At 38.6% G+C, this 25,516-nt stretch overlaps 1 protein-coding gene across 1 annotated transcript in view; it reads left to right on the top strand.

Annotated features, from left to right (window-relative positions):
• Positions 1-22,376, top strand: part of HERC1 (HECT and RLD domain containing E3 ubiquitin protein ligase family member 1) — a 109,841-nt gene extending 87,465 nt beyond the window's left edge. The window contains 26 exon segments of the mRNA XM_037396088.1: positions 1,624-1,751; positions 2,967-3,167; positions 4,023-4,153; positions 4,633-4,832; positions 5,306-5,420; positions 5,966-6,112; positions 6,638-6,739; positions 7,806-7,979; positions 8,289-8,582; positions 9,343-9,408; positions 9,527-9,652; positions 10,266-10,404; positions 10,842-11,023; positions 11,773-11,928; positions 12,436-12,558; positions 13,152-13,254; positions 13,952-14,121; positions 15,528-15,686; positions 15,955-16,104; positions 16,486-16,655; positions 16,853-17,018; positions 18,346-18,422; positions 18,843-19,095; positions 19,332-19,484; positions 20,488-20,793; positions 21,711-22,376. Coding sequence (XP_037251985.1) covers positions 1,624-1,751; positions 2,967-3,167; positions 4,023-4,153; positions 4,633-4,832; positions 5,306-5,420; positions 5,966-6,112; positions 6,638-6,739; positions 7,806-7,979; positions 8,289-8,582; positions 9,343-9,408; positions 9,527-9,652; positions 10,266-10,404; positions 10,842-11,023; positions 11,773-11,928; positions 12,436-12,558; positions 13,152-13,254; positions 13,952-14,121; positions 15,528-15,686; positions 15,955-16,104; positions 16,486-16,655; positions 16,853-17,018; positions 18,346-18,422; positions 18,843-19,095; positions 19,332-19,484; positions 20,488-20,793; positions 21,711-21,896 — 4,177 coding nt within the window. The 3' untranslated portion in view covers positions 21,897-22,376.
• Positions 22,377-25,516: the final 3,140 nt, after the last annotated feature.

Genomic DNA, 25,516 nt, shown 5'->3' with positions numbered 1-25,516 from the left:
AAATTAAATAGCTTCAAACTGAAAACAACTTCAATATCAAGTTGATAAGAGTCAGTATAAAGTTGTTTTAAAATATTCTTAATTAATTACTATAATGAGAAATGGGTAAAATAAAAAGTGTAAGGGACTGTCCTATAAAAAAAAAGTGAGTATCCCTTCAGTGGGTCCCAGTGGACAGTTCCAGTGTACAACATGATAATTGCGAGTGTGGTCATTTGAATCAGGCTTGAAAAAAGAATGACTTCTGGGATTCGGGAACTGAGCATAATCCTTCTTCACGAGAGTGTCTGGGAAGTACTTTTGTATCATTTGGATGTGTCCAAACAAGACGAAAGAAAAAGAAAAGATTGAAATCTAACTCTTTTGTACAGTTTAGATGAGTTTAACTCGGGAGAACAAAGAAACAATAGTGAACTAAAGAGTTGTTTCATGATGATTTCTTAGCAGTCATTTTAGTTCTGGTTTGCTTGCTGCTGTTAGATGTTGCCTTAAAAGGAGTACAAGGAAGGATGTGACTTGACGTCAGAAGATAGTAATGAGAGCAGCATCTTCCTTTAACAGAGACCTTCTATTATTTGTGTGGCAGAAAAGTGTGCTTCCTGTACAGGTGATTCAGTATGCAGTACTTTCATGGGCTTCCTTGCTAACAGTCCCAATAGTGATTTTTAATACAAATACAACACAATTCTATGTGTGTGGCACTGGGTAAGTGCCAGTTCGTTACAGGCAGAATTATTCTTTTTCAGTTGTTGAGAGACGAGCAGATGAAAAGACATTATCCCTTCTTTTTGATGGAATTCTCTCTTTTTATTTTCCCGAGTTTGAAGGAACATTATTTAAATGCTACTAGATTACTGTTCCCTGATACAGTATTATATATAGTATGTTAATATTGTAACATGTGTTATGTTAGTTAAGTTAATGTTGTTGTTAATAGTTTAAAACATTCCAGTACCTGCTTTATTCACAAATAAAATGTCTCCTGCTTAAGCAACAGCACACCAAAGGTATGACTCCTGTGTCTTCAAAAATACAGAGATGATACAGTATTTGGCCTACAATATGCAACCTGGCAATATTATAGCCTTCATTTTTCTGTTACTAAAATCAGTAAAAACTCTGCCTGTCATGTATGACCTTCAGGGCAACAAAATATGCCAGTGGTCCTGTTACAGTTAGCCAAAGCAAACTTTAAAATAGAATTCTAGAACAGTATAACAACTTTGTAACGGGAGGAAGAGTTTAATCTAAAATTGAGAGCAAGTTGTACTTCATTTCTTTTGTCCAAGCTATTCTGTTTCATTTCATGACTTCCCTTAAAGTCTTGCTCTCACCAAAGATGTTAAATTTGAGATACAAATAGGTAAATATAATTAAACCTGGCTTACTAATTGAAACCTAACTTAAAATTTCTTACTGTGGAAATTACTACTACCTCATTCTGTTATTTGAAGTGGTTTTAAAGAGAATATAGAACTATGAGCAGAAAAACTTACTATGTAAATCTGCAGTTACGGCAGGAGAACTCCAGTTTTTAACTCTGGTATTTCATTAATTCCATGTTTTGCACTCTCTGTAAACGAAATGCCTGTTTTTTAACTGCGTTATTTTATTCTATTACAGAGAAGGTGATTCTGAAGAAAGTCTGGGGTCACCCAGTGACCTGAGTTTGTCTCTTGTCTGTTGGAGCATCAGCGGCAAGTACCTGGCTGGAGCTACAGAAAAGATGGTGAACATATGGCAAGTCAATGGTATGCTCATAACTACTTTAATGATACAAAGTATTTTTAATATATTTAATATTTAATAGGGAAGCTGCTACCGTACTGAATGTTTACCCAAGCATTTGTGTGTGCTTTCCACTTTAAATGCCTACCATCTTCCATAACGTGTTGTAAACTTACTTTATTAGAATGAGGCACTAAACACAAATGTATGTGTGATCTACAGCTAATTCAGTAGAAAACTGAGCAGCATATGAGTCCCTATTGAATGAGAAGTTTTTAGGTGTCATTCTTAGTGATTTTTGTCTGTAAATACAGTATTTCTATAACCTGTAAGAATTACCTTCGTGCATGCAACAGAATGCAAAGATTAACTGCAGCAGATGGAGGGAAAGAGCTAGAGTGATCAGCTAGGTGGAGTGTCTTCTAATGAGTGAGCTTGTTTGTTTATTTGAACAAAAGAAAGAGTCTTGGAGGAAGAAGCTTTTAAATAAATACATTAGGAAGATGAACTCTAGGAGAAGGCCAGAGGGAAAAAGCAGCTATGTAAGCAAATGGATAGCGTTGACACAAGAAGAAATGTAAATAAATTGGCTGTGAGTAACTTCAAGTTTCTAATGTTCAAAAGATTGTGATCTCATATTTTATAAGCTGGAATACCAACTGGGGAAGAAATGTTATAAAATTAGATACATTTATGAGATTACATTGTGATAGAGGAGACTGAACCTGGTCCAGGAAAGGCCCTTCCCAATTCCGTGGTTCAGTTTGCAAGCATCTTCAAGCAGATTCTCTTACATTTTTACTGTCGTTTGTGCTGCCATTGACTAATCCAGCATAATACCATTAGAACTCCTTTGAGAGGAAATCTGTTAATTACTTTGTAATTTGTAATCTCTGAAACTTCATTCTGTTGTTTTGTGCTTATGAAAATCACCAGTCACACTGCTGGTGTTAATAGACAGTCTGCAGATAAAAGTATAAATTTACTAAGTACTGAAGAATTTAGTTTCCTTCCTTAACAAAACTATGTAACTTGACTGCTAATTGAGATTTGTTAGCTAAATTATGTGTCTCTGTAGGTTAGTGGACCACTGCTTTGTAGTCTCATAACTTATGTGAATTTGTAGTATGTCCTCGTTCTAAATACGATCTCTTGATATTTTCCCATGGAAAGTATTTCTATTGTTTTCTTTTCTTCATGAAGATGAAGTAGTTTTAAAAGACTTTTTGGGCTCCTAGGAGGAAGAGGATTATTAGATCTTCAGCCTCACTGGGTATCTGCTCTAGCTTGGCCAGAAGAAGGGCCAGCTGCAGCATGGACAGGAGATGCTCCAGAATTATTATTAATTGGTCGTATGGATGGGTCTCTTGGACTTATTGAAGTTGTAGATATTTCAGCCATGCACCGACTAGAACTGGAACACTGCTACAGAAAGGATGGTCAGTATTTAAATAGAATTAAGAAAAAATATGAAACACACCCCACTTTTTTTTTCTTCCTATATTAAGCAAGTATATAATCTCAATATCTTTTTTATTCTTGTTCATGGGATATGACTTCTGCTACCTTACCTGCAACATCATTCATTCATGGGAGCAGAAAAGTCTGTGGGATCTCCGTCAGCACCCTGGCGCCCCTACAGCAGAGGCAGTTTGTAGCAACCTAGTCCGATCCTGACATTCCTTGTCCTTACATAAAATCCATAGAGATTCCCTGCAGTGGCTCCTCTGTTTACAGATGGCATGTACTCAGTGTCATTTGAATTACTGTCTTACAGCCATCTTTTCTTTACAGTTCCAATCGCAGGGAACATCAAGCAGCACATCTTTGGTAGTGCTGTGTGGTTTTGTATATAGCTTCTTCAGGAAAGTTTCGCATTTTTTTAACAGAATCAAGTGAGGCCATATCTATGTGCCAAGAAAGGCTCCAGTTGTTTTCAGTGGTTTTGGTAGAAGCTTCCCTATCTCAGATATATGTATAGGATTCAGTCTACTTCTTTTCTTTTCCCTAGCATTTTCACCATGTCAGGAATGTAATTCATTAATTTTAATAAAAAGAGAACTGAAAAAACTATTAAAAAATAATCTCAACAGGTGTCATTACAGTGACACTCAGTTTTATCTTTACCATATAAATTCAAGACAATTTTCAGATCCAAAAGTATGTTGAGTAACCTTGGTGGTGGGGGAAGTTGTTACACATTTCATATTTTAGACAATTGCACTGCAAAAACCACTTTGGCAGGAGTGAAGTTTAGTTTAGTTTAATTAAATTTTGTTTGTCCGTTTATGTAGTGTCTGTTACATGCCTTGCCTGGTTCAGTGAAGACAGACCATTTGCAGTTGGCTATTCGGATGGAAAATTGCTAATGGGAACAAAGGAACCCCTTGAAAAAGGAGGGATCGTTCTAGTTGATGCACATAAGGTAGTTAGTCTTTTTAATAAAAACTAATGTGTAATTTTTTTAGGTAAAGATGTGTGTAAGCTATTTTCTCTATTTGAAAGCTATTTATAAATTCAAGTGCAGATTGTTTTTGCAGATTATTTTAACAACAGATACCTGTTTCTGAGATACATGTTAAACACAGTATAGTTTAAAGGAACAGTCTACCAAATTTTGTAAAAAAGGAAAAATTGTATAGCTTTTTTTGCTATCAGGGATTGTGAAGGGTGTATGTATATACAGCAACAGAAGTGTATTAAGGACATAGCTATACATGTTCTAATGGTTGGACTTGATGATCTCAAAGGTCTTTTCCAACCTAAATGATTCTATGATTCTATTCTGTGTCTGAATTTAAAAGACTGTCGTTCTTAATTTGTAAAATATGTCACACGTTTTTGTGAAGCTTAAGTTCCTGTGCAAAACAAAAGATGTTTTTCTAAATATTTTAAATCCAATAGGATATGATTGTTAGTATGAAGTGGGATCCAACTGGTAAGATTCTTCTGACATGTGCCAAAGAAGAAACAGTGAAACTCTGGGGGTGCATGGGAGGATGCTGGAGGCGCCTGCATTCGCTGTCCCATCCAGCTCTTGTGAATGGCATTGCCTGGTGTGCTCTGCCAGGGAAAGGACCCAAGTTGCAGCTTTTACTTGCTACGTATGTAATTTTTTGTTGTTTCTATAGCTCTTTTGCAAGTCTTTTCTATCAGTCTTTAGTGTCCAGATCAAAGAAAAGTTTTGTCTTTTTTTTTAAGTAACATTAATTCAGTAAGCCAGTTGACATGAGATTCATGAGGCTTCAGAATTCAAACGGAAAGAGTGACTCTGGTCACCTTACCAACCATTTTCTCCATGCCAGAGACCTGTTTGTAATACTGCTGCCTGAAAGCTTCTTGCTTTGCCCAAATATTTTTTCTGAGACTGTGGTGTTAGTAAAAATTGAAAAGGTGGGGGCAGGAATGGAAAAATGCATTTATTCATTGGGAACATCCTTTTCATTTTACATTAATTGATACAATGTAGTTTTATAGGAGGATGCTAAAGACTAATGGTATTTTAAGTTAATACCAGACCACTGATACTTTGTTAGTTAATACCTTTGTTTTTCTGATTTACCCTGACTTCCTCTAGAGGATGCCACAATGGTTTGGTGTGTGTCTGGACTGTTCCCCAAGACGTAGTAATCACTTTGCAGTCCAGCTCAACTTGCTCAGAAGGATGGTGGGACCAAGAAACAACTGCCAAGGTAAAAGGGGTAAACTCAGTGTTTAAAAAATCCTCTCTGCTCATTCTGAAGCTGGGGGGAGGAGAAGAATGTGAGCAAGTTACTCAAATCTCAACATTTCCTGAGAGGAGACATTTGCTAAAAAATATTTGCAGTGCGTTTGTATATGTATAGGCATTTTCAGAACAGGAAATGAAAAATCACAGGTTTGAATGAGTTTTATTTGGCTAAGGACTGTATTTTGATTTGTTTTAATTTTTAAGTTGATACATTCATACTAAAATTTAGTAAGATCTTAACTTTTTTTCTAGACTAAGTCAAGATGAATTTCACCTACATAAATTGTAACATGGCCTTTAAACAATGGCATTTTGTAAGGGGAGTAAAGGTGATAACGTGACAGAGATATTTATAAAATTATCATAGTACTAGTCTTTTTTTATTATCTTATGGAAATTACCCCATCTCTATGGATGATCAGTATTTATTGCAGAATATAGGAGCCGTTATGCTAGTCTGTTTTCTGTAAGTAATTCAGTGTTCCGTAACTATGAAATAATTTGCAGGATGGATACAGAAAAGCAGTAGAAGTCAAGTGTGTATTTCAACTGAGAGGACACATTACTCCTGTTCGGACTGTTGCATTCAGTCCCGATGGACTGGCATTAGTATCTGGTGGACTTGGTGGTCTCATGAATATTTGGTCTTTACGGGTAAGATCATTGTTGATGTGGGATGTTTTTTTTTTAGTATAAGTATCCAAAATAGTGAAAGAATCAGACTAGTATTCTCCCCACCGCCATATGTTAGAAGCATACGATAAAGCATAGTATAAAATTATTTATAATAAAATACAGATTGAAATTATAATTAACATTCAAGTGTTTTGTATTTTATGGTTCTACTATTCATTCATTCTCTATGCTTGGTCATATCAGTTAGGCTTTACAGAACCAGCTGCTCTCTCTTTATAGTTGGGAACAATATTATCTTACTTTGAGAACTTTTCCGGGAGTCAGATAATGTGGATTATTAAACATTTCTAAATCCTTGGTTATCTCCTTAATATGATAAAAGTTCTAGGTTATTTTTTTGTTGGCTTTTAGTATAAACATTTCAGTTTCTAAATGGTTATTGAACAGCTTAGGAGAATATCATCCCTTAGAAATGTGATTGTATGCATTTAAACAGAAAAGTAGCTGTGTATACACACTGACTCAAAACACTTCTTTCCTTAGGATGGTTCAGTATTACAGAGTGTTGTGATAGGTTCTGGAGCTATTCAGACTGCAGTATGGATACCTGAGGTTGGAGTGGCTGCTTGCTCTAACAGATCAAAGGTGACACTATGTCTTAAAGTAATGTTCTTTCAATTATTTTGTTAAAAGACAATGCCATTTGTCTCTCTGCTTTTCCTGCCTTTCTCCCTGCACGCCCCCCCCCACCCCCCCTTTCTATGTTTTTGTAGACAAATGCAGATAGAAATACCTATCTCTGTTATATTTTCAAGACACATTGTTCTGGCTTTCAGCTATCACCTGACAGTAAAAAGACTGGGGTTTATTTAATAGTGTCCCGTGTTTAATTTGGGGGGGGGGGGGGGGGGGGGGGGGGGGCAGGGTGGAATCCTGAGCTGGTGTTTATAAAGCATGCTGCACATCGGTTACGTTAGCCTTTCTGTTTCATGGCAGCAGTCATAAATGGACAGTGAAAACAGGCAGAAGACAGAATTTTATTTTTATTTTCCTTTAGGCAGCATGAAGAAATGATTCCATTCCCTTAGCAAATAAGGTATTTCAGTGATCTAACTTAATCTAAAGCAGCCTCAACCTCAGAAATTTTTAAGGAGCATCAGAATTTAGTTCAGGGTTTGCTGTGTCAGGAACTGCTGGCATCTGAACAGAACTTTCATAACACTTGATTGTTCCAAAAGATGGTATTTTTTGTGAACAAACATACTATGGCACACATGACTCCTGCTAGTAGAGTCATGCTGCATGTGGTTCTAAGTATTTTGGGATTCTGAATACAGCGATTCCTGAATACAGACTCAATATTGAAGGTCATATTACAAGGCAAATCTTAAACTAAGGTTACACCTAAACTAAGTCCTAAACTAAGATTGCAGCATTCACTGAAATTAATTCTGCTTATTACCACGTCTGCATTCTTTCTTGGAGTGAGAATCGTGGGGCTGACACAGGTGTGTGAGGAGGTGGCAAATGGAGATGGCTACTCCAAGGCATTTGTCAGCAGATTATTGACCAACAGAGACAAGAAATGTTCAAGGCTGTGTTTTCTGGCCCCTACAGAAACTAAGATGATTGGTGATAACTCAATGGAGCTGCATAATCCTGCTTTATGAATTTTTAATTTCTAATGTGTCTTGTGACTGCTATTGAACAGGATGTGTTGGTAGTGAACTGCACGTCAGAGTGGATATCTTCCAATCACATCCTTGCAACGTGTAGGACTGCACTGAAACAGCAAGGAGTGCTGGGATTGAATATGGCTCCTTGCATGCGCGCCTTCTTGGAACGTTTGCCCATAATGCTTCAGGAACAGTATGCTTACGAAAAGGTAAGAAGAGCTAATGTGGACGTGTAAAATTTGTCTGACGTGAGGTCGCTCTTTGAATCTGAGCTCGTTTCAGTCTTTCACCACAGAGAACCCAGAATACTTTCCGACGTCCTATTTAAAAATGTCTTTCAGCATTCTCAAAGCTAATAGTCTCCTAATTTGAGAATATTTTAGAAAAACTCTGATTAAGTGTGGAAGAGAGTATTTTTCTACATGACTAGGTTTGAAGGACTCCTATTTCTCAATGGGTTGATATATGTTTCTGACTTGGCATGTTCCTTTTCTCTGTCCCGCTCCCCTCACCTCTAGCCCCACGTTGTTTGTGGAGACCAGCTGGTTCACAGCCCCTACATGCAGTGCTTGGCGTCGCTCGCGGTGGGCCTTCACCTGGACCAGCTCTTGTGCACCCCCCCGGTACCGCCTCATCACCAGAGCTGCCTCCCCGACCCTTCAGCCTGGAGCCCCACGGAATGGGCCTGGCTGGAGTGCTTCTCTACTACCATCAAAGCTGCCGAAGCCCTGGCCAAGGGCGCGCAGTTCCCAGAGTCCTTCACCGTTCCCGACCTGGAGCCTGTTCCAGAGGATGAGCTTACCCTCCTGATGGTAAAATGCACTACATGTTTCAACAGCGAAGCGTGTTGTTATTGAGCATCTGGTATGATGCAGTTAACATCTCTGAACTGTTAAGATTTATATTCATTAGCAGAAGCAGCAGCAATAAGTGTAAGTTTAATTAACTGGTTAGAATATACTGTAAAGGTTGCGCTCTTGGTGTGTAATGAGTGCAAGCCAGTTGCACAGTAAAAACAAAACGAAACAACACAAAACGGAGAAGTAATTTTTGTATGTGAGAGAAGCAAGAGACATAGAGCTTTACAATGATGTTTTTAGAGTAATTTTGGCACATTCCTACACAGAGTTATTTTGCTAGTGTCAATTGTCTTAATGACTCGTTAGGGCAGGTAAACCAAAATAGAAATTTTAGATTAAGAATTTTTTTATCAGCAAGTTTACAATATTTAAAGCCGGTGTTTGCAATTAAAACTTAAAAAGCTCTAAACATCAGTAAACAGGGAAAGATTACTTCATGACAAATTTTGTTTGATTTTTTTTTTTACTTATTTGGATTGCGAGTTACGGATAACAGTGCCATTGCTAGATACGTGTACTAAGGAAATAAACTTGGCCTATGAATGAAAATGAAGTGTTTGAGTATTCACACATTCATTGTTGTTGCTACACTGTTTAGAATAATTTGAATGTCAGTACTGTTTGTAGTTAGAAAGGAAGGTATCTATTACATAACAGAAAATACAAGGTGCATCCTGAACTGAATGTGGTAACTGTGGCTTTTGTCGTGTAGGATAATAGTAAATGGATCAATGGTATGGATGAACAGATAATGTCTTGGGCAACGTCAAGGCCAGAGGTTAGTAAAACTGATGGTTTGGGGTTGGTTTATTACCGTTTTTTTTAAATCCTTTTGAAACATTGGAAGCTTTTAAAAGTACTCTTGTTCTAAAGCATTCCTTCATGCTGTTCCATAGGATTGGCACTTGGGAGGCAAATGTGACGTGTATCTGTGGGGAGCAGGAAGACATGGGCAGTTAGCAGAAGCTGGTAGAAATGTCATGATACCAGTAGCAGCACCTTCATTCTCTCAGGCTCAGCAGGTGATCGCTTAAGAACAGTCATGATTTAATGATTTACCATGTATTATCTGTACAGTTTGTCAAAATCTCTACATGTCTTATCAAATTGTTGTTTGAATTTACTGTGAAGTACCCCCCAAACGTGTGTTTTCACTAAAAAGTCTTTTAATTATTTGACAAATTCAAGCCAAGAAGCCACTGAAATCTGACAAAACGATTTTTTTCATACGAGCATGATTTGAAAGTACCCGCACAGCTTTAACATAATACATGTGCCAATTTCCTTTTTCTGAAATAACATTGACATTCACAGTGGAAACGACAACACTAAATCTCAGGTTTCTGTGATTTCTGTCACTGGAAGAAGTTTTGCCAAAACCAGTAGCAAGTTTCAATTAGGTTTTTATTATGATGAGATTGAGTAACAGAACTCTGTTAAACACAGACTGGGTGAAGTCTTACGTTAATAGGGTTGTCACAAAGGTATTTGCAGTGCGACAAAAGTCTGTTGCCTTGATATAATTACAAAGAAAAAAAAAATCAAAAGGAGATTGTACATTGTAATGCAGGTATTACAATGTTGCTCCATCTGACAAAAAAAACATTAAAACCCCTTTGTCTCTTTCTAAACTAGGTTGTTTGTGGTCAGAATTGTACTTTTGTCATTCAAGCTAATGGCACAGTTTTGGCTTGTGGAGAAGGGAGCTATGGGCGACTGGGACAAGGAAATTCTGACGATCTTCATGTGTTAACAGTCATTTCAGCACTTCAAGGTAAAATCCTTGGGTGTGTGGTAGTTCATATAATTGTTTATGTAGATGCTGGTTTTGCACACTTACACAGTAAAGTATTGTAGTCTTAAATTCAAAAAATTGGACAAATGAAGTAGATGTTAGTTTCTCATGAAGATTTGAGTAGTAGTATCTTAAAATTCCGTAGTTTTAAGAAGGCTGCAGGGAAGAATGTTTGCTGAAGATAGGAACGTTTCGTTTCAAAACTAATGGCAGATGAAATGCATGGGTTGTACATGAGAAGATGAAGGTTTTGTTCAAAATAAAAATAGATAAACTGCTATAACAAGAAAACAGTTCCTTTGGTTGGTTCTTTTCCCCAGACTTAATTGGCTACCACTAGGTGCACTTGGATAAATGTATGTTAAGAGTCTGTTTTAATTGATTCTAAATGTTGTTTTCTCATTTTCCTTTACCAGGCTTTGTTGTAACACAGCTGGTGACCTCTTGTGGGTCTGATGGACATTCCATGGCTTTAACAGAAAGTGGGGAAGTCTTTAGCTGGGGAGATGGAGATTATGGCAAACTGGGACATGGGAACAGCGACAGACAGCGCAGGCCTAGACAAATAGAGGCTCTGCAAGGAGAAGAAGTGGTGCAGGTGCCAAAATATTTTTGTCTCCTACAGAGTGCAGGTGTGGTTGTCTAGTGCTGGGAATGTTCCAGAACCATTGTCAGTCTTGGCAGTTTGGATTCATATACCAAATGAAGACAGGCAACTTTTTACTTCTGAGCATTATGAACCAAGCTGGTAATTTCCAGCTGAAGGATGTTAATATCGCAGAGCTCACTGTTGGTGTGTGATGGTACCTGACAGTTGTTGCTGGAGAAGACTAAAAATTAGAAAGGGCGTGGAAGAGAGGGGTGACCAAAAAATTGGTGAAATAACAGGCATGATTTAAAAGTTTCCCTTGGTCCTTCTCAGGGGACTTTGTCCTACAAAACCGGTCACCAAGACCTCCTCCTAGTACTAGATGTGTTATAGCAATGCACAAAAACTTGTTTGGCTTTGACTGGAGGTTTCTTTATAAAAATACAAAATATTTGCACAACAATAGTAGTCTGCTTGCAGAAAACAGTAGTTGGTAGAAATATATAAATAAACAAAACACCTGAAAGGCTTTCCTCACACAAATATCTGCCTGTCCTCCTCCTCAGTGTTACTGTTGAGAAGAGTAAGAGGTCATTGGAGAAATCATTAATACTAAAATACCTAAAATTTTAGCTCTTATTATAAAGTGAATGTAGTTTAGGGGAGGAAAAGGTATTACATACTTACATGTAATAACTAATATAATTTCCCCCCCAAATTTAAAACGTGTTTAAAAATTACATTTATTTTGCTTCCAGATGTCATGTGGCTTCAAACATTCAGCTGTGGTGACGGCAGATGGCAAACTTTTTACATTTGGAAATGGTGATTATGGTCGATTAGGACTTGGAAATACTTCCAATAAGAAACTCCCAGAAAGAGTGACGGCGCTGGAGGGTTACCAGATTGGACAGGCATGGTTTATCTAAAACTAGCCATGTATCTTTGTTTAAAGCTGATGTTTTCAATGTATTTAAGTGTTCTGGGTTTTTTTGTACTTGGATTTTATTTTTATTATGATGGCGGAATTTCAGTATGCATGCTTTTTAAAATAATTACTTTCCTGACTCTTGAGCCTCATTCTGTAAAACTGCCCATGTTTTTCAACATTTTAACATTTCAAGATTCAGGCATTTTTACACATGAATTCATGAACTGTTTTTATGTTCTTAAACAATGAGCATGTGTAGCATGATGCTATGCTTTGCTTCTAGGAGCTGAGAGCAAGCAAGTACCTACAAGACACTACTGTGGTCCTAAATGTCTTTAAAACACTGTGATAAGCAATGAAAGTTCTAATTGTTTTAAAAGGTTACTTATTTTTCTAAAACACAATTTTTCTTTTCTTAAAGGTAGTTGGGGTGCTTGAGTTAGTAGTAAGTTAGCAAAAGCTGTGGTCATAATGTATTTCTCTCAACCAGGTGGCCTGTGGACTCAATCATACTGTAGCTGTGTCAACAGATGGCTCAATGGTTTGGGCTTTTGGAGACGGAGATTATGGTAAACTTGGTTTGGGAAATTCCACTGCAAAATCTTCACCGCAGGTTAGAATTCATAGAGAAATTACTCTTTGCATAAATTTTCAGTGCTGTTAAATGTGTTACGCGGTGTTCAGAGTGTAATTATCAGAAGTGCAATTACTAATTCCACCTACCAAACTTTTCTGTTACAGTCTGGCATAAATAATTCTGATGCTGTGTTATGCTGAGCTTGATACTTTTAAAGGATTTCTCATAAATAATAGTGACCTTATCTCAGTGGCAATAGAAATAGTGAAAACCTTGGGATTATCTTAGAGAGCTTTCTTATTTTGGAATGGCGGGGGTGGGGGGAAGGTTGTTTACACACTCATCTACTTCCTCCTATGCCAGTCCCTGCTCACTCCCAGTAAAAAAAAAAAGGTATTTGAATTATTCTGCATAGAATAAGATACCATTAAAGAAAAAGAGAAAACTGTGTCTCCGTTTCCTGTATTAATTTACAAGCATTAATTAGAGTAATCCTACAATGTATGCATTGCACAGTGGGAATTACAAAATGTCTTTTAGGAAGCAGGAGTTACAGATTAAATTCTTGTTTGCTTTCTGTTTCTATCCTCATAATACCATAGCTCTTTCTCCTTTCACTTACCCCTTAGAAAGTCGATATTCTTTGTGGAATTGGAATAAAAAAAGTTGCCTGTGGAACCCAGTTCTCTGTCGCACTGACAAAAGATGGTCATGTATATACTTTTGGACAAGGTAGGATGGTGATCTGGTATTTGGCACTTTCCATCTATAGGTTTGTGTGTATTGCAAGTGAAAGGGAAGAATATTGAGATGTACTTATGAGACTGACCTAATGCTACTTTTTAGGTTTGTGCTGACACAATCTGAATTTTGGAACTTCAACAATGCAATCTTAACATACATCTGTAATATCCAAATTTGTAGCTCTCTCTAGTTTGATTTCAGGATAGCCTTTCAGTTTATTAATGTACCTTTTGAAGAGGGTTTTCCTAAAAATTCACTGAATTTCACGTGTGTGAAAACACTGGGTTACTTAAAAGTTTACTTTGTCTAATAAAGCATGTGCCTGTACAAGTTGTTTAAAAATCTGGGCGGGAGAGTTTCCAAGTGCACTGATTTAAACCTGTTTAAACTTCTCAAGTCAGCTAATTCATAAGTGTTATAAAACCATACATATACATATGGAAGTCTTGCTTTAACAGAATTTGATCTTTGAGACTTAAAATAACAGCTTTAGCAATTTAATGAGCACTGTAGGAATCACTGTTTTGTGGGAGACATACTCTAGATCTTGGCCAAACCAATTGTACTGGTGTCCAAGTTCTAAGAGTATGTAGAATTGGTTTTTGTCCCTCCTTGCTTTCTACCTGCAAGTAAAATTAACATTTTAATGTTCTTTACACATAGAGACATGTGCTTGCAATTTTAGATCGCCTGATAGGTTTGCCAGAAGGTCGTGCTCGAAATCACAACAGACCCCAGCAGGTTCCAGTGCTGTCAGGAATCTTCATTGAAGACATCGCCGTCGGAGCAGAGCACACGCTGGCTTTGTCATCTACGGGGGATGTATACGCATGGGGAAGCAACTCGGAAGGGCAGGTCAGAACTCTTCCCTGTCTATTTCTAACCTTTATAAGGCTGTACTTGTTCTTTACAGATGTGATTGGAATATCTTGATTTTGGTGGAGAAGAAAGCTTTTGTATTTGTTCTCCTCCTTTCCCACTCAGCCATAATAACACTTCAGGCATTTCCATTATTTTTTTTTTATTTCCTATGCTTTTACACAGTAGCAGTTTGGGAAAACACTGGAAACGTTCTAGCTGAATTATTCTAATCAAAGATTTAAAAAAAAATCACAAATTTTTACCTAATTCTTGAGCTATCATCAATTTTTTCAACATAATAAAACTTATGGTTTGTGGCAATCACATTTTTGAACTCTTTAGGTGCTTTTCATGAACATTAACTCTTTAGAGAGTAATTTTTTGAAGTGAGAAAAAATAATTATTAAATAATAAATTCTCTGTTTTCTTTTGGACCCTAATTTTATCCCGGCCCTTAAAAGTCTATTCTTGTCCCTCACCTCATGTCTAACTCAAATTTTTGAAAGGATTTCAGCTTTTTGATAGTTCTGCGTGCTACAGGTATAAGGAGGAGCCTCTTGACATATTAGGAGTTGGTGTTTCAGGGATTTTGGGCCACAAAATTTTGGAGTTTATTCTCTGGTGTTTCAGGACTGAGTTTTTGAGAAGGGTTGTTGGGCAAGTTGTTTAGAGTAATTTCTGAGAGGATCTTTTGGGTTTGGATTGTTTGTTTGGTTTTTTATAGGGTGCTTGCTTTGTGTTTCTGGAAGAGAAAAAATTGTTAGGGTAAAAAATTGAGAGAAACTTCATTCTGAAAGCCTATTTTATATGATTTTCCTTTCAGTGCAAAAAAACTGTTTTATATGAAAAAGAAAATAAAATTATACTCTTCTAATATGAAAATTTCACTTTTAGAATATGCAATTACCATAGGATACAAAACTATCAGTAAGAAGTCAGAACAGCTTCAAGTAAACTTTCTCTTCACACAAATTGTGTTTTCATAAACTGTTGTAGGAATTTATGTGCTAGAACAAAAATGGCATTTAAATGGCCCAGCAGAGACACCTGAGCTATGTTGTCTGTGCCTAAGAAAGACTGCAACATAGATGACTTAGCAGCATCGGTTAGTTCCTCAGTCTGCAGAAGAGCTTGCAAAACATCTCTACTTGTTCTAAGGCCTCTTTGGCATCTAAATCTGCTACTCCCATTGAGTATGGGTACAATATTCTATCAAAAATAAAAGGTAAATGCTAAATAATAAAGATATATACAGTAAATCTTTTTTTATCCCAGTATATGCTGTAGATCAATACCATATTTTACCATTTGCTCTGAATCTTTGCTTAAGAGAGTTTTAGAAATATCACCACAGTTGTTGATTCTTCTTTGTCCCTTTTAAACCTGTTACAAATTGTCAGCTTGGACTGGGCCATACCAACCATGTCAGAGAACCAACCCTAATAACCGTCCTGCAAGGCAAGAATGTTCGGCAGATTTCAGCAGGACGGTGCCACAGCGCTGCCTGGACAGCTCCGCCTGTTCCACCGAGAGCGCCAGGTAATGCAGTGAGGCTGATTGTGTGGCCGTATGAGGGAGGCTTTGTGTTTCCTGGGGGATGAGTGCAACGAGAACTTCTGAACGTTTGGGACAACACTTGTTTCGTTTTATATCCGTGCAGGTTGTCAAATTTTGCTGCTGTCATGCTTTAAATCCAGTTGGCAGCTGAGCACCACATAAACCACTGCAAAGAGAATCAGCTCCACCCTGGCCAAAAGCAGTACAGCTACCCTTTATGAAATGATGCTTTTTCTCTTTTTCTGTGGTAGGTGTGTCAGTGCCTTACAGCTTGGTTTACCTGATGCCATTCCACCGCAGTACGGGGCACTGAAAGAAGTGAGCATTCATACAGTGAGAGCAAGGCTCAGACTGTTGTACCATTTTTCTGACCTCATGTACTCTTCATGGAGATTACTTAACCTCAGTCCCAATAACCAGGTAAAGTTCCATTTGAAAAAAAGCAGCTCTGTTGTGTTACGCCATGTCACTAGAGAGTTTCAGACCTGATCAAGATGGATCTTAATAACAGGTTCTGTAGGGGGTTTGTAATAAATAGAAAAAGAAAAAAAAAATCTGGATTAAGCCAGACTTTGTCGAAGTATTGTAACGTATTTTCGCTTGTGCTAACATTAATGTTTCATGCTAACGTGTTATTGTTCAGCTTCCAAAGCTTACAAGCCTCAAAGCTAAAGACAATAGGTGCTACCTGTTTCCTGAAATACTGAAGTGCTAGTGGTTAGTAATGAAGAATTTTATTCTGTAAAGAATGGAATTAATATCCTCTGTTAATATGTTTATTCTCATGCTGCTTTATTGCAGAACAGTACATCTCATTACAATGCTGGAACATGGGGAATAGTTCAAGGACAGCTAAGGCCCTTGCTAGCACCCCGAGTGTACACGCTCCCCATGGTGCGCTCCATAGGAAAAACTATGGTTCAGGGGAAAAACTATGGGCCACAAATTACTGTGAAAAGGATATCAACCAGGTCAGTATTGTTTTCACAGGCATTGTATTATATTAGACCCCAAACAATTACTGATATTCATACTTTTTCCCTTACTTCTGGCATACTGAGCTCGCTCTGTACAAGTTTACTAATGAAGTGACTTCAGTAGCCTTTATGTGTTCATGAGCTACATTGTATGGCTGTGGTTTGTTGGTTTTTGGTTTTTTTTTTGAAAGAGGTCGGAAATGCAAGCCCATTTTTGTACAAATAGCAAGACAAGTGGTAAAGCTGAATGCATCAGACCTTCGTCTGCCTTCCCGTGCCTGGAAAGTGAAACTGGTTGGAGAAGGAGCTGATGATGCAGGTGGAGTGTTTGATGACACGATTACAGAAATGTGTCAGGTATGAAAAGTCTATTAGTTCAAAATGCCTGGGAAGAGGTTTTGTTGCCTCTGGTGTGTTTTAGTATTTTTCAAATTTCCTTTCTTCCAGGCATAGCAAATACTTGTTCTTCAGTCCTGAGCCACAACACTAGAGCTGCCTACTTAGGGATGGCTCTGGGGGTAAAGAAATCTTCCTAGATTGTGGCAGGGAGATGCCATAAGGCCACACTGTAACTAGTGTTACGGCGGGCCCCTTGGAATTCTGAGATGGCCCCTACATGGTACCGATGCATTTTGCAGCCCCTCATTCTTCCCAGCCAGTGCCCCTGGAAGAGCAGTTGTACTGCATTCCATGACTACAGTATGTTCCCTGTACACAATACAGAAACACCTTCAGGCAGGTGTTTCTCACATACCCGGAGATGACTTGTCACCTCACACATTCAGTGTGGGAAGGAGATCGTAGCAGGAAGCACACACTTTGCCTGTCTATAAGCGATATTGTTGTTGTTGTCAACAGAGCTGTCTTCTCAGATTCCCCAGGAAGCTGAAGGCTTCAGACTGCCAGGACTGAGATAAAGCTGGTCAATGCTAATGCGTACTGCCTATACTTTTAAAGATGTGACTCAGCCCTGTGACACATCCATGGCTGTAGCTAGGAGAAGGATTCAAGGCAATGCTTGGTGGAGAAGTTTGTTCCTTAATCTTCCAGGAGCCTCAAAACGCAAAGAATGAGGATTAGTGAGGATAATTAGGGTATCTACTTAGTCTGGGACAGAGCAACAGCTATGGGTAGTGCTGGAGCTGGCAGTGGACTTAGAGTTAGGATACAGGATGGAGGAAGCTGAAGAACTCCATGTGTTAAGGGAATTTCTGAAACCTCTAAGATTAAAGTAGGGTTGATTCAGGTAAGGACTTGACGTGTAATTTTGGGGTTCTTTCCTAGATGGTTTACATTAAATACAAGGTGTGATGAGGGTTCAGAACAGAACTCATTGAAAAATTTGCTTCGTATTTGGTTCTTGAAAAAGCTGCACCTGTGGGGTGTCTAGCTTATGGCTTCCAGTTATTTCTGAAACAGGAACCAAGAATGTATCAAAGAGTGGTCGCAGTGAAGAAACCGTTGTAGTCTGATGTAAGGGCAGGTCTTGAAATAATCATGTTTGTATTATTAAAAATAATCACTACCATGTTTACTTTCTCTTAAATATTTTATATTAATTTGTAAGAACCGATCATCACTATGATTGAATATTCTGTCTTGTAATGCCATCGTGTCGTAGTCTTTCTGTAATAGGTTTGTTATGCCTATGTCTAAGAAGGCTTTTTTGTTGTTGATTTTTAAGGAACTGGAAACTGGAATAGTAGACCTGCTTATTCCTTCCCCAAATGCTACAGCTGAAGTAGGCTACAATAGGGATAGGTAAGTCGTCCAGCATTTGCTTTTATTGCAGATACTAGTGAGTGAAAATTAAAATCTTCTATTAATTGTTTTACACTAAATGATGAGATTTCATAGTTGGCTGTAGTGTATTTTTTCCTTCAGGTTGTGATGTTATTTTATTGTGGAGGAGAGGGCATGCTTTTAACATGAACTTGCTGGATTGCTGATGGCAGAATTCAGAGTAACATCAAGAATGCTGGCCTTTGTGGTCAGGATTAGTTCTGCTTATCCTGGCCTCCATCGTTTTAACAGCTAAAGATAACAATGATCTTCTTTGGCCACCCCTTGCTGATAATTGTTAGCTTATTTCTATGCTGAGCTTAGAAATGTTTTGTCTTTTACTTCTAACCAAGTAGCATAGAAATAATACTGGAGTATTTTCACTGCCTCTTCTTTCAGGTTTCTCTTTAACCCTTCGGCATGTTTAGATGAACATCTGATGCAGTTTAAGTTCTTGGGCATTCTCATGGGTGTAGCTATCCGTACAAAAAAGCCATTAGATCTTCATTTGGCTCCAATGGTCTGGAAGCAACTTTGTTGTATCCCACTCATCTTGGAGGATTTGGAGGAGGTAGATCTGCTCTATGTGCAGACCCTCAACAGCATTCTTCACATTGAAGACAGTGGGATTACTGAAGAAAATTTCCATGAGGTAAGATACGAAAGTCGGAGCTCTTAGTTTTTTTCTGGAAGTGGTTACTGTATCAGATTGGCTTTAACTTCAGTATTTATATAATTCAACGTCTGGTTTGGGGAAAACAAGCACTTGATATCCATTTGGAATAGTTTGTGATCTTATTTTAGTTCTAGGTGCCTGAGAGTAAAATAGTACATTTGGATCCCTGGAATGACTGACACTGAACATACTTTTCCTGTTTTGCATAACAGATGATTCCTTTAGATTCTTTTGTTGGCCAAAGTGCTGATGGTAAGATGGTTCCCATAATCCCTGGAGGGAACAGTATCCCACTTACCTTTTCAAACAGGAAAGAGTATGTGGAGAGGGCAATTGAGTACAGACTCCATGAAATGGACCGTCAGGTAAGAATCTCATTGTGACTCTATCCCTGTTGTTAATGCCAACAGCTTTTTGAATTATGCAAGTTTCCATTCCAGTTATTAGGGAATAAGAAAAGCTTGGGTTTCTGGGTTTCTGCATCTCACCTGGGTCCCTGTGGTTCCTCACACACACGCCTCCCAACTGTTTTGGGAGCTGGTTTTAAATTGATCCTGGTTTTCTTGCTAATTGCTAAGTTGACAAAAGAGCATTAGAAACCAAACTTGTCTTTCATTAGAGTAGCCCCACTGCAACTGTCCGTCCCTCATGAGAAAAAAACCTGCAACTGTGCATGCTGTGCACTGTGATTAGATATTACAGCAATGTAGAGACTAGCTATAGTAAATATTATTGACAAACATTTAACTTAAAACTATTCTTCTTCTGCTTTAGCATAGAAACTACAAATATTTCATGATAACGTTTTGAGAAGTGTTCATTACCCATTTGCATACTTTTGTGTATTGTCTCGTTTGTATAGTGAAGCTTGCAAAAGCATTATACTAATTACATGCTAGGAAAGTTCTTTTCCTTTTTCTCAAGATAGAGATGCATGCATGGTATTATCTGCATTAGAAAAGGAACTTTCTCATCAGGGGTACCAGATCCTAAGTCTTCTAGAACAAGTACAGTCTTCTTACAAATATGACTTTGTCGCAACTCGGGTGGTGTTTACAGTTTTTCGGTTTAGCCATCATCATCTGTACTGCTAACTTGTACTTCTAACTTCTTCTGTTTTGTATCAAAACATATTCTTTAATGTGTGATTATAATTGAAAATACCTGTAATATTCTTCAGGATTTTGAGAGAGGAAACAGCCCTTATGGGAGGTGCATGTGTGGGAGGTTGTATTTGGCAGATGTTCTATAATTCTGTGTCTTTATCCCATTTCTCAGCTGGTATGTTACTTTTGCATTTGGATGGTACGCTGAGTGCCAGAGGTGAAACAATTGCACTTCAAATGTTTCTTTGGTTTTGGGCAATAGGTGGCTGCTGTAAGAGAAGGAATGTCTTGGATTGTTCCAGTTCCTTTGCTGTCTCTTCTGACTGCCAAGCAGCTGGAGCAAATGGTCTGTGGAATGCCAGAAATATCAGTTGAAGTTCTGAAGAAAGTTGTGCGGTACAGAGAAGTTGATGAGCAGCATCAGCTGGTGCAGTGGTTCTGGCATACCCTTGAAGAATTTTCAAATGAGGAGAGAGTCCTTTTCATGAGGTTTGTGTCAGGAAGATCTCGATTGCCAGCCAACACAGCTGATATCTCTCAGCGATTCCAAATAATGAAGGTTGATAGGGTAAGATGCTGTTTTCTTTTTTTTTTTTTTTTTGTTTCTTTTAAATTCCTGCTTAATATATTATGTCCTTTGGCAGTAGGAGACAGGTTTCCATAATTGTAAATTTACAGAGAAAGTATGGGACGGGATATGCTCTGAGCCGTTAAAACCAAACATTTCAATTGACTAGAGGGACATACACTGCATGAGTTGCATCTTAATTCATTCGGTGTGTTTGCTGTAATTATATGATTGGAGGTCAAGACAAGTTCCTGCACATGAAACAAACCTTCTTCTGTTATAACTTCTCCACAGTCATTTTCTGTTTTAATCCCTTTTTATTTAGTGATTTTTGCTCTTTTTTAATTAAGTTTCTGTAAGTAGCAACATATGATCTAATAGTATGTGAACTCTTGACGTCTTAAAACCACTGTTCACAGTGTACTACTTCACATACAGGGTGCATTTGTTTGGCATTACTTTGGGGTTTTGTGCAGTGAAACACATTTTCTGTGAACTACATGAATCAAAAACTTGGCCAAATCTAAGGTAACAGTGGTTTCACTGCCGTCTTCCAGTTAGGTGTCTCTCAGATTGCCTCCTGTTAAGGTACACTGTGGTATGTAATGTGAATGGTGCTTGGTATCTTCCAGTGAGCTGCTAAATAGTAGTGTGATCAACTTTTCAAATAGTTGAATTTCATTAGTGGGTTGAGCTATTTAAAGAGCAGGTGGTAGCAGTGGTTGTGCACATACTTAAGGATGAAAACAAGTGATGTAAACAAGGGAGGCTAGTCTGCGCTTAGAAGGAATTTTGAGATAGAATGTGAAAGTGTTGATTGATGGCAGGGAAGGGAAGGAGCAATGAAATATGGCTATGTTGCGGTTTTTGCTTCATTCAAAACCTAACAGTGTCCCACCTTTTATCCGTTTCCACAGCCTTACGACAGCTTGCCTACCTCACAGACTTGTTTCTTTCAACTGAGGCTCCCACCTTACTCCAGTCAACTAATCATGGCAGAGCGTTTGCGCTATGCAATCAATAATTGCAGGTCTATAGATATGGACAATTATATGCTCTCACGGAATGTGGACAATGCAGAGGGCTCAGACACAGATTATTAACATTCTGTGAACAAAATCATCTTCCTTTTACTACAGATAGTGCCCTAAGTCCAATTCATTGTTGACATAATTTTACAGTAACCATAGATGTTTTAGGAGCATAAAACCAGATGTTAATAGACAGTGGCCACATTTTAGTTACTCTAAATGTAACAAAAAATTAGATGTTTTTATTTTTCTGTGATTGTAAAAAAGAAAAAATGAAAAAGAAAACAAAAAAAAGTATGATCGGTAAGTTTTTTTTTTTCTCCTTTTTTTGGTCACTTTTGATAAGTTTGCATGGAGACATTTTGGTGCATTTTTGTTGGGAATAGTACATTTGTAAGCCCTCCCAGTGAACATGAAGAGTTGTACATTGTGTATAATTGTTCATTAGCAAGGACAGTTTTACATGAATATTCACATATTTATTTTGTTTTAATTTGAATTGCCTGTGCAGGGTTCCTTATGCAGAGAAAAATAAAGCAAATTCAAGAATCAGTTGCTTGTATGCATTTTATGTTTTCTCTCAGGAAATTACAGTAGGACAGTGTTTAGACAGGACGTGACATTTGAAGCATCTTAAAATGTTTATCTTCAATGAACGTGATGGGTAGTACTGTGCTCTGCATTTGTAATGTCGTTGAGGTACTGCTTTTTGGGGTATGCCACTATTTATTCCTCATACTTTGATACAAGTTAACATTGGACTTGGTTCCTTCCTGATTTTCATTTAAGCATTTTTCTCCTGCAGAAGAGTAGTTGTTGACAATAACAACATACTGCCACCTTGACTTAGAAACCTTTACCTCTTTTGTTAAAAAAATCCTTTTTAATGTACAGATTGATGGAGTTAATCCCTGATCGGAGTACCAAAAAGGAAATTGAAAGTGATGGGGGTAGTAGTCAAGGCTATGGATTTTGTAAATGTTCTTGGTTACGCCTTTGTGTTTAGGAACTTTCAGGTGTTTGGTTTCCTTTCTTTGCAGCTGTAGGTGTGTTTCTGCCAGCAGCGTGTGGCTTGCACCTAACGTTTATGTTAACGCCCTGTGCAAAGAAACCTTTGTCCGTGTTAGGGAAGTGCTGTAGAATAGGTAATTCCCCAGTGTCTCTATCAAAACTGATTTGTTTCAGACCACAACTGCCACTTGGTGCTCAGGAGTTACCTGGGCTGAGGAGAAGGGGGGGGTCTGTCCCCAGCTGGGTCACTGCTGCCCAGCCCTCGTCCCGTCCCCATTCTCACCACACCCCTTGGTGAGGATGCTGCGGGGCCTGAGGGCTAGCGAGAACGCTTGCTAACTCCATCTCGCCTGGGACAAGACTGCTCCGCCTGAGTCTGGAGAAGGGGTAGAAATTCCTGTTGTTTTCCCTCATGTGATTGTTGTACGTTGGCAGGGATTGATGGGGAAACTTCCCGGCTGCCCGAGACCAAACTGGTGCACTGCTGCCAGCTAGTACTGGTCAAAGGGCTGACTTGATCAGCTGTAAAAATCTGCAGATCCAGGTTTTATCTAGCGGGGTTCTGTCAGTTAGGGCTAGTTGTTGGCTCATGAAAAAGGCAAAAGGTTCTTGAGCTATGAGCAAGAACCAGACTGCGACATGAAACATCTGGAGGGAGGTCTTCCAGCGGTTCTAGAAGGATGGACTTGGGGCTGTGAAATCATGCAGGCTTAGTTTCCTGCCTCGTTATGTATTATGGTTCCAAATGGGATGGAGATTTTGGTGCCACATCACTATGGTGTAGGGTCATGTGTTCACATCTTGGTCTAAATTTATAGGTGTAATATGTAAAAAACACAAGGGTAAAAGTAAAAGGGGAAAACACCATATTAAACCTGCATTATTGCCTGCTATATGTCGTTTATGTGTCTGAATTAGTGCTACTAGTTTGTGAGTCTGTTTCAATTGGGCACAGAAAATAATGGAATTGCGCCTAAAAATTAGTTTTATATGGACTATGCAGTTGGCTACTTGGATGGGGGTATTTTTGCAGGCAGCTTACCGTGAAGTGAAAGATGATGATATTAATGTTGATTAAAGGATTGCGCTTGATTGCTTTAATTGAGACTTTTTTATTGTTGTGCTTGTCCTTCGAATATTCTATCTTAGCATTATTAAAACTTATCAAGCGCTTAATTATTTTTATTTTATCCTACTCTTTGTTTTTACCATAATTATATTGCACATACATTCCTTTTAACCTGCTACTTGACATTTTTCTGTTGCTCAGGCACCTGAGTGAGCCTGGAATCACGTTCAGGTTTCTTGCATAATGTATCTTATACATAATTTATTCAAAGATAACGAACGTACAACACTGATTATGTCCTACTATTGGAGGCCATCTGAGAAAGTTCTAACTTTGTCAGTTTAAGGGTATTTTATGTATGCAAACCTCTCCCCATATAGAAAGGGAAATAAATATTACCAGTATTCAGTAGTATAAGTAGGATGTATGTGCAGTTATTTATAGAAAAAATACACAGCCCAGCCTTGTAACGAACCTTGCAGTGGGCAGAGTTTGCTGTGGCAAGGTGGCTGCGAGCCATTCCCGAGTGCCGTGCCTCGTTTCCTTTCTGCCTTCCAGCACTGCATGGGACGTGACGCAGGGGCTATCAGAGGTGAGAACAGGTGTGTGACAATGAGTTTATCTAGACCCTTTCAAATTAATACGAGATACAGGGGCACAGTAAGCATAGAAGTGTTAAATTCTAAGCATAACTAGAGAAAACCAGCTTGAAACGCTTTAGCCACAGAAGTAATGTGCTGCATAGATGGCTGCGATGCCAAAAGCCTGGGTCCCTTGTTGAACATGACTACTATTTGCTGTTGCTAATTTTTTGCTGCACATAAGTAGTACCTAACCTTTGCTGTATGCTTAAATACCTCTCAAGAAGCGCTCGCTGTCTCTGGTTTATAAGGCTGTCGCTTCTTGAAGCCCATAATTTCTGTTTCTTATCCTGTTTTTACCCTGGGATTCGGTAATTTCTTCTCTGCCATCTCTGGTATTCCCAATCGCTTCTTCCTACTTCTTTCTTTCCCGCCTAGGAAGTGCCTCCCTAGCCTTTTGGGCTGTCAGGCAGCTGGACAGCCCTCTGGAACAGGTAGGCACGCCACACTGAGAGAAGATGAGCAGCCAGTCCCTGTGACTGGAGATAGGCAAGTTACTGGAACTGGGTGAAGCCCCGCTCTTTCTGGGGCTAGCAGTAGTAGCGTTGGCTCCTCGCCAGAGCTAGAATGCAGCAGGAGGAGGAATGCGCATCCGTCATGCTGAGAGAGAACTGGTAAGAGCAGAATGTGTTCTTGAACAGTAGTGTTCTCTGGAGAAGAGGTGAACAGGTGATCCAGTCAGGTGTGGAAGTTTGGTTTAGATCTGTCATTTAGCTCTTCTGACTGAGTGATGAAGTATAACGTCAAAAAATACCGCTGCTGGTAAGCAAGCAGTTTCACTGTGGTGCAGGGCTTTGTTTAATTTTCTTTTACCTTCTTGCCAAGCCGAGCAATATTATCACAATGGAAATTTGAAGGGTCTTCTGAATGTTGCTTTTTCCTTGTTGCACAGGAAAGGGCACAAACTTTCGATAACAAAGTCTTGTTTGCCATTTGCACCTGTTAACCAGATGCAGCTTCCAAGTAGGCAC

This window comes from Falco rusticolus, chromosome 7, assembly GCF_015220075.1.
Source record: "Falco rusticolus isolate bFalRus1 chromosome 7, bFalRus1.pri, whole genome shotgun sequence".
NCBI classification, from domain to species: Eukaryota; Metazoa; Chordata; class Aves; order Falconiformes; family Falconidae; genus Falco; species Falco rusticolus.
This window is presented reverse-complemented; position numbering and strand designations above follow the sequence as displayed.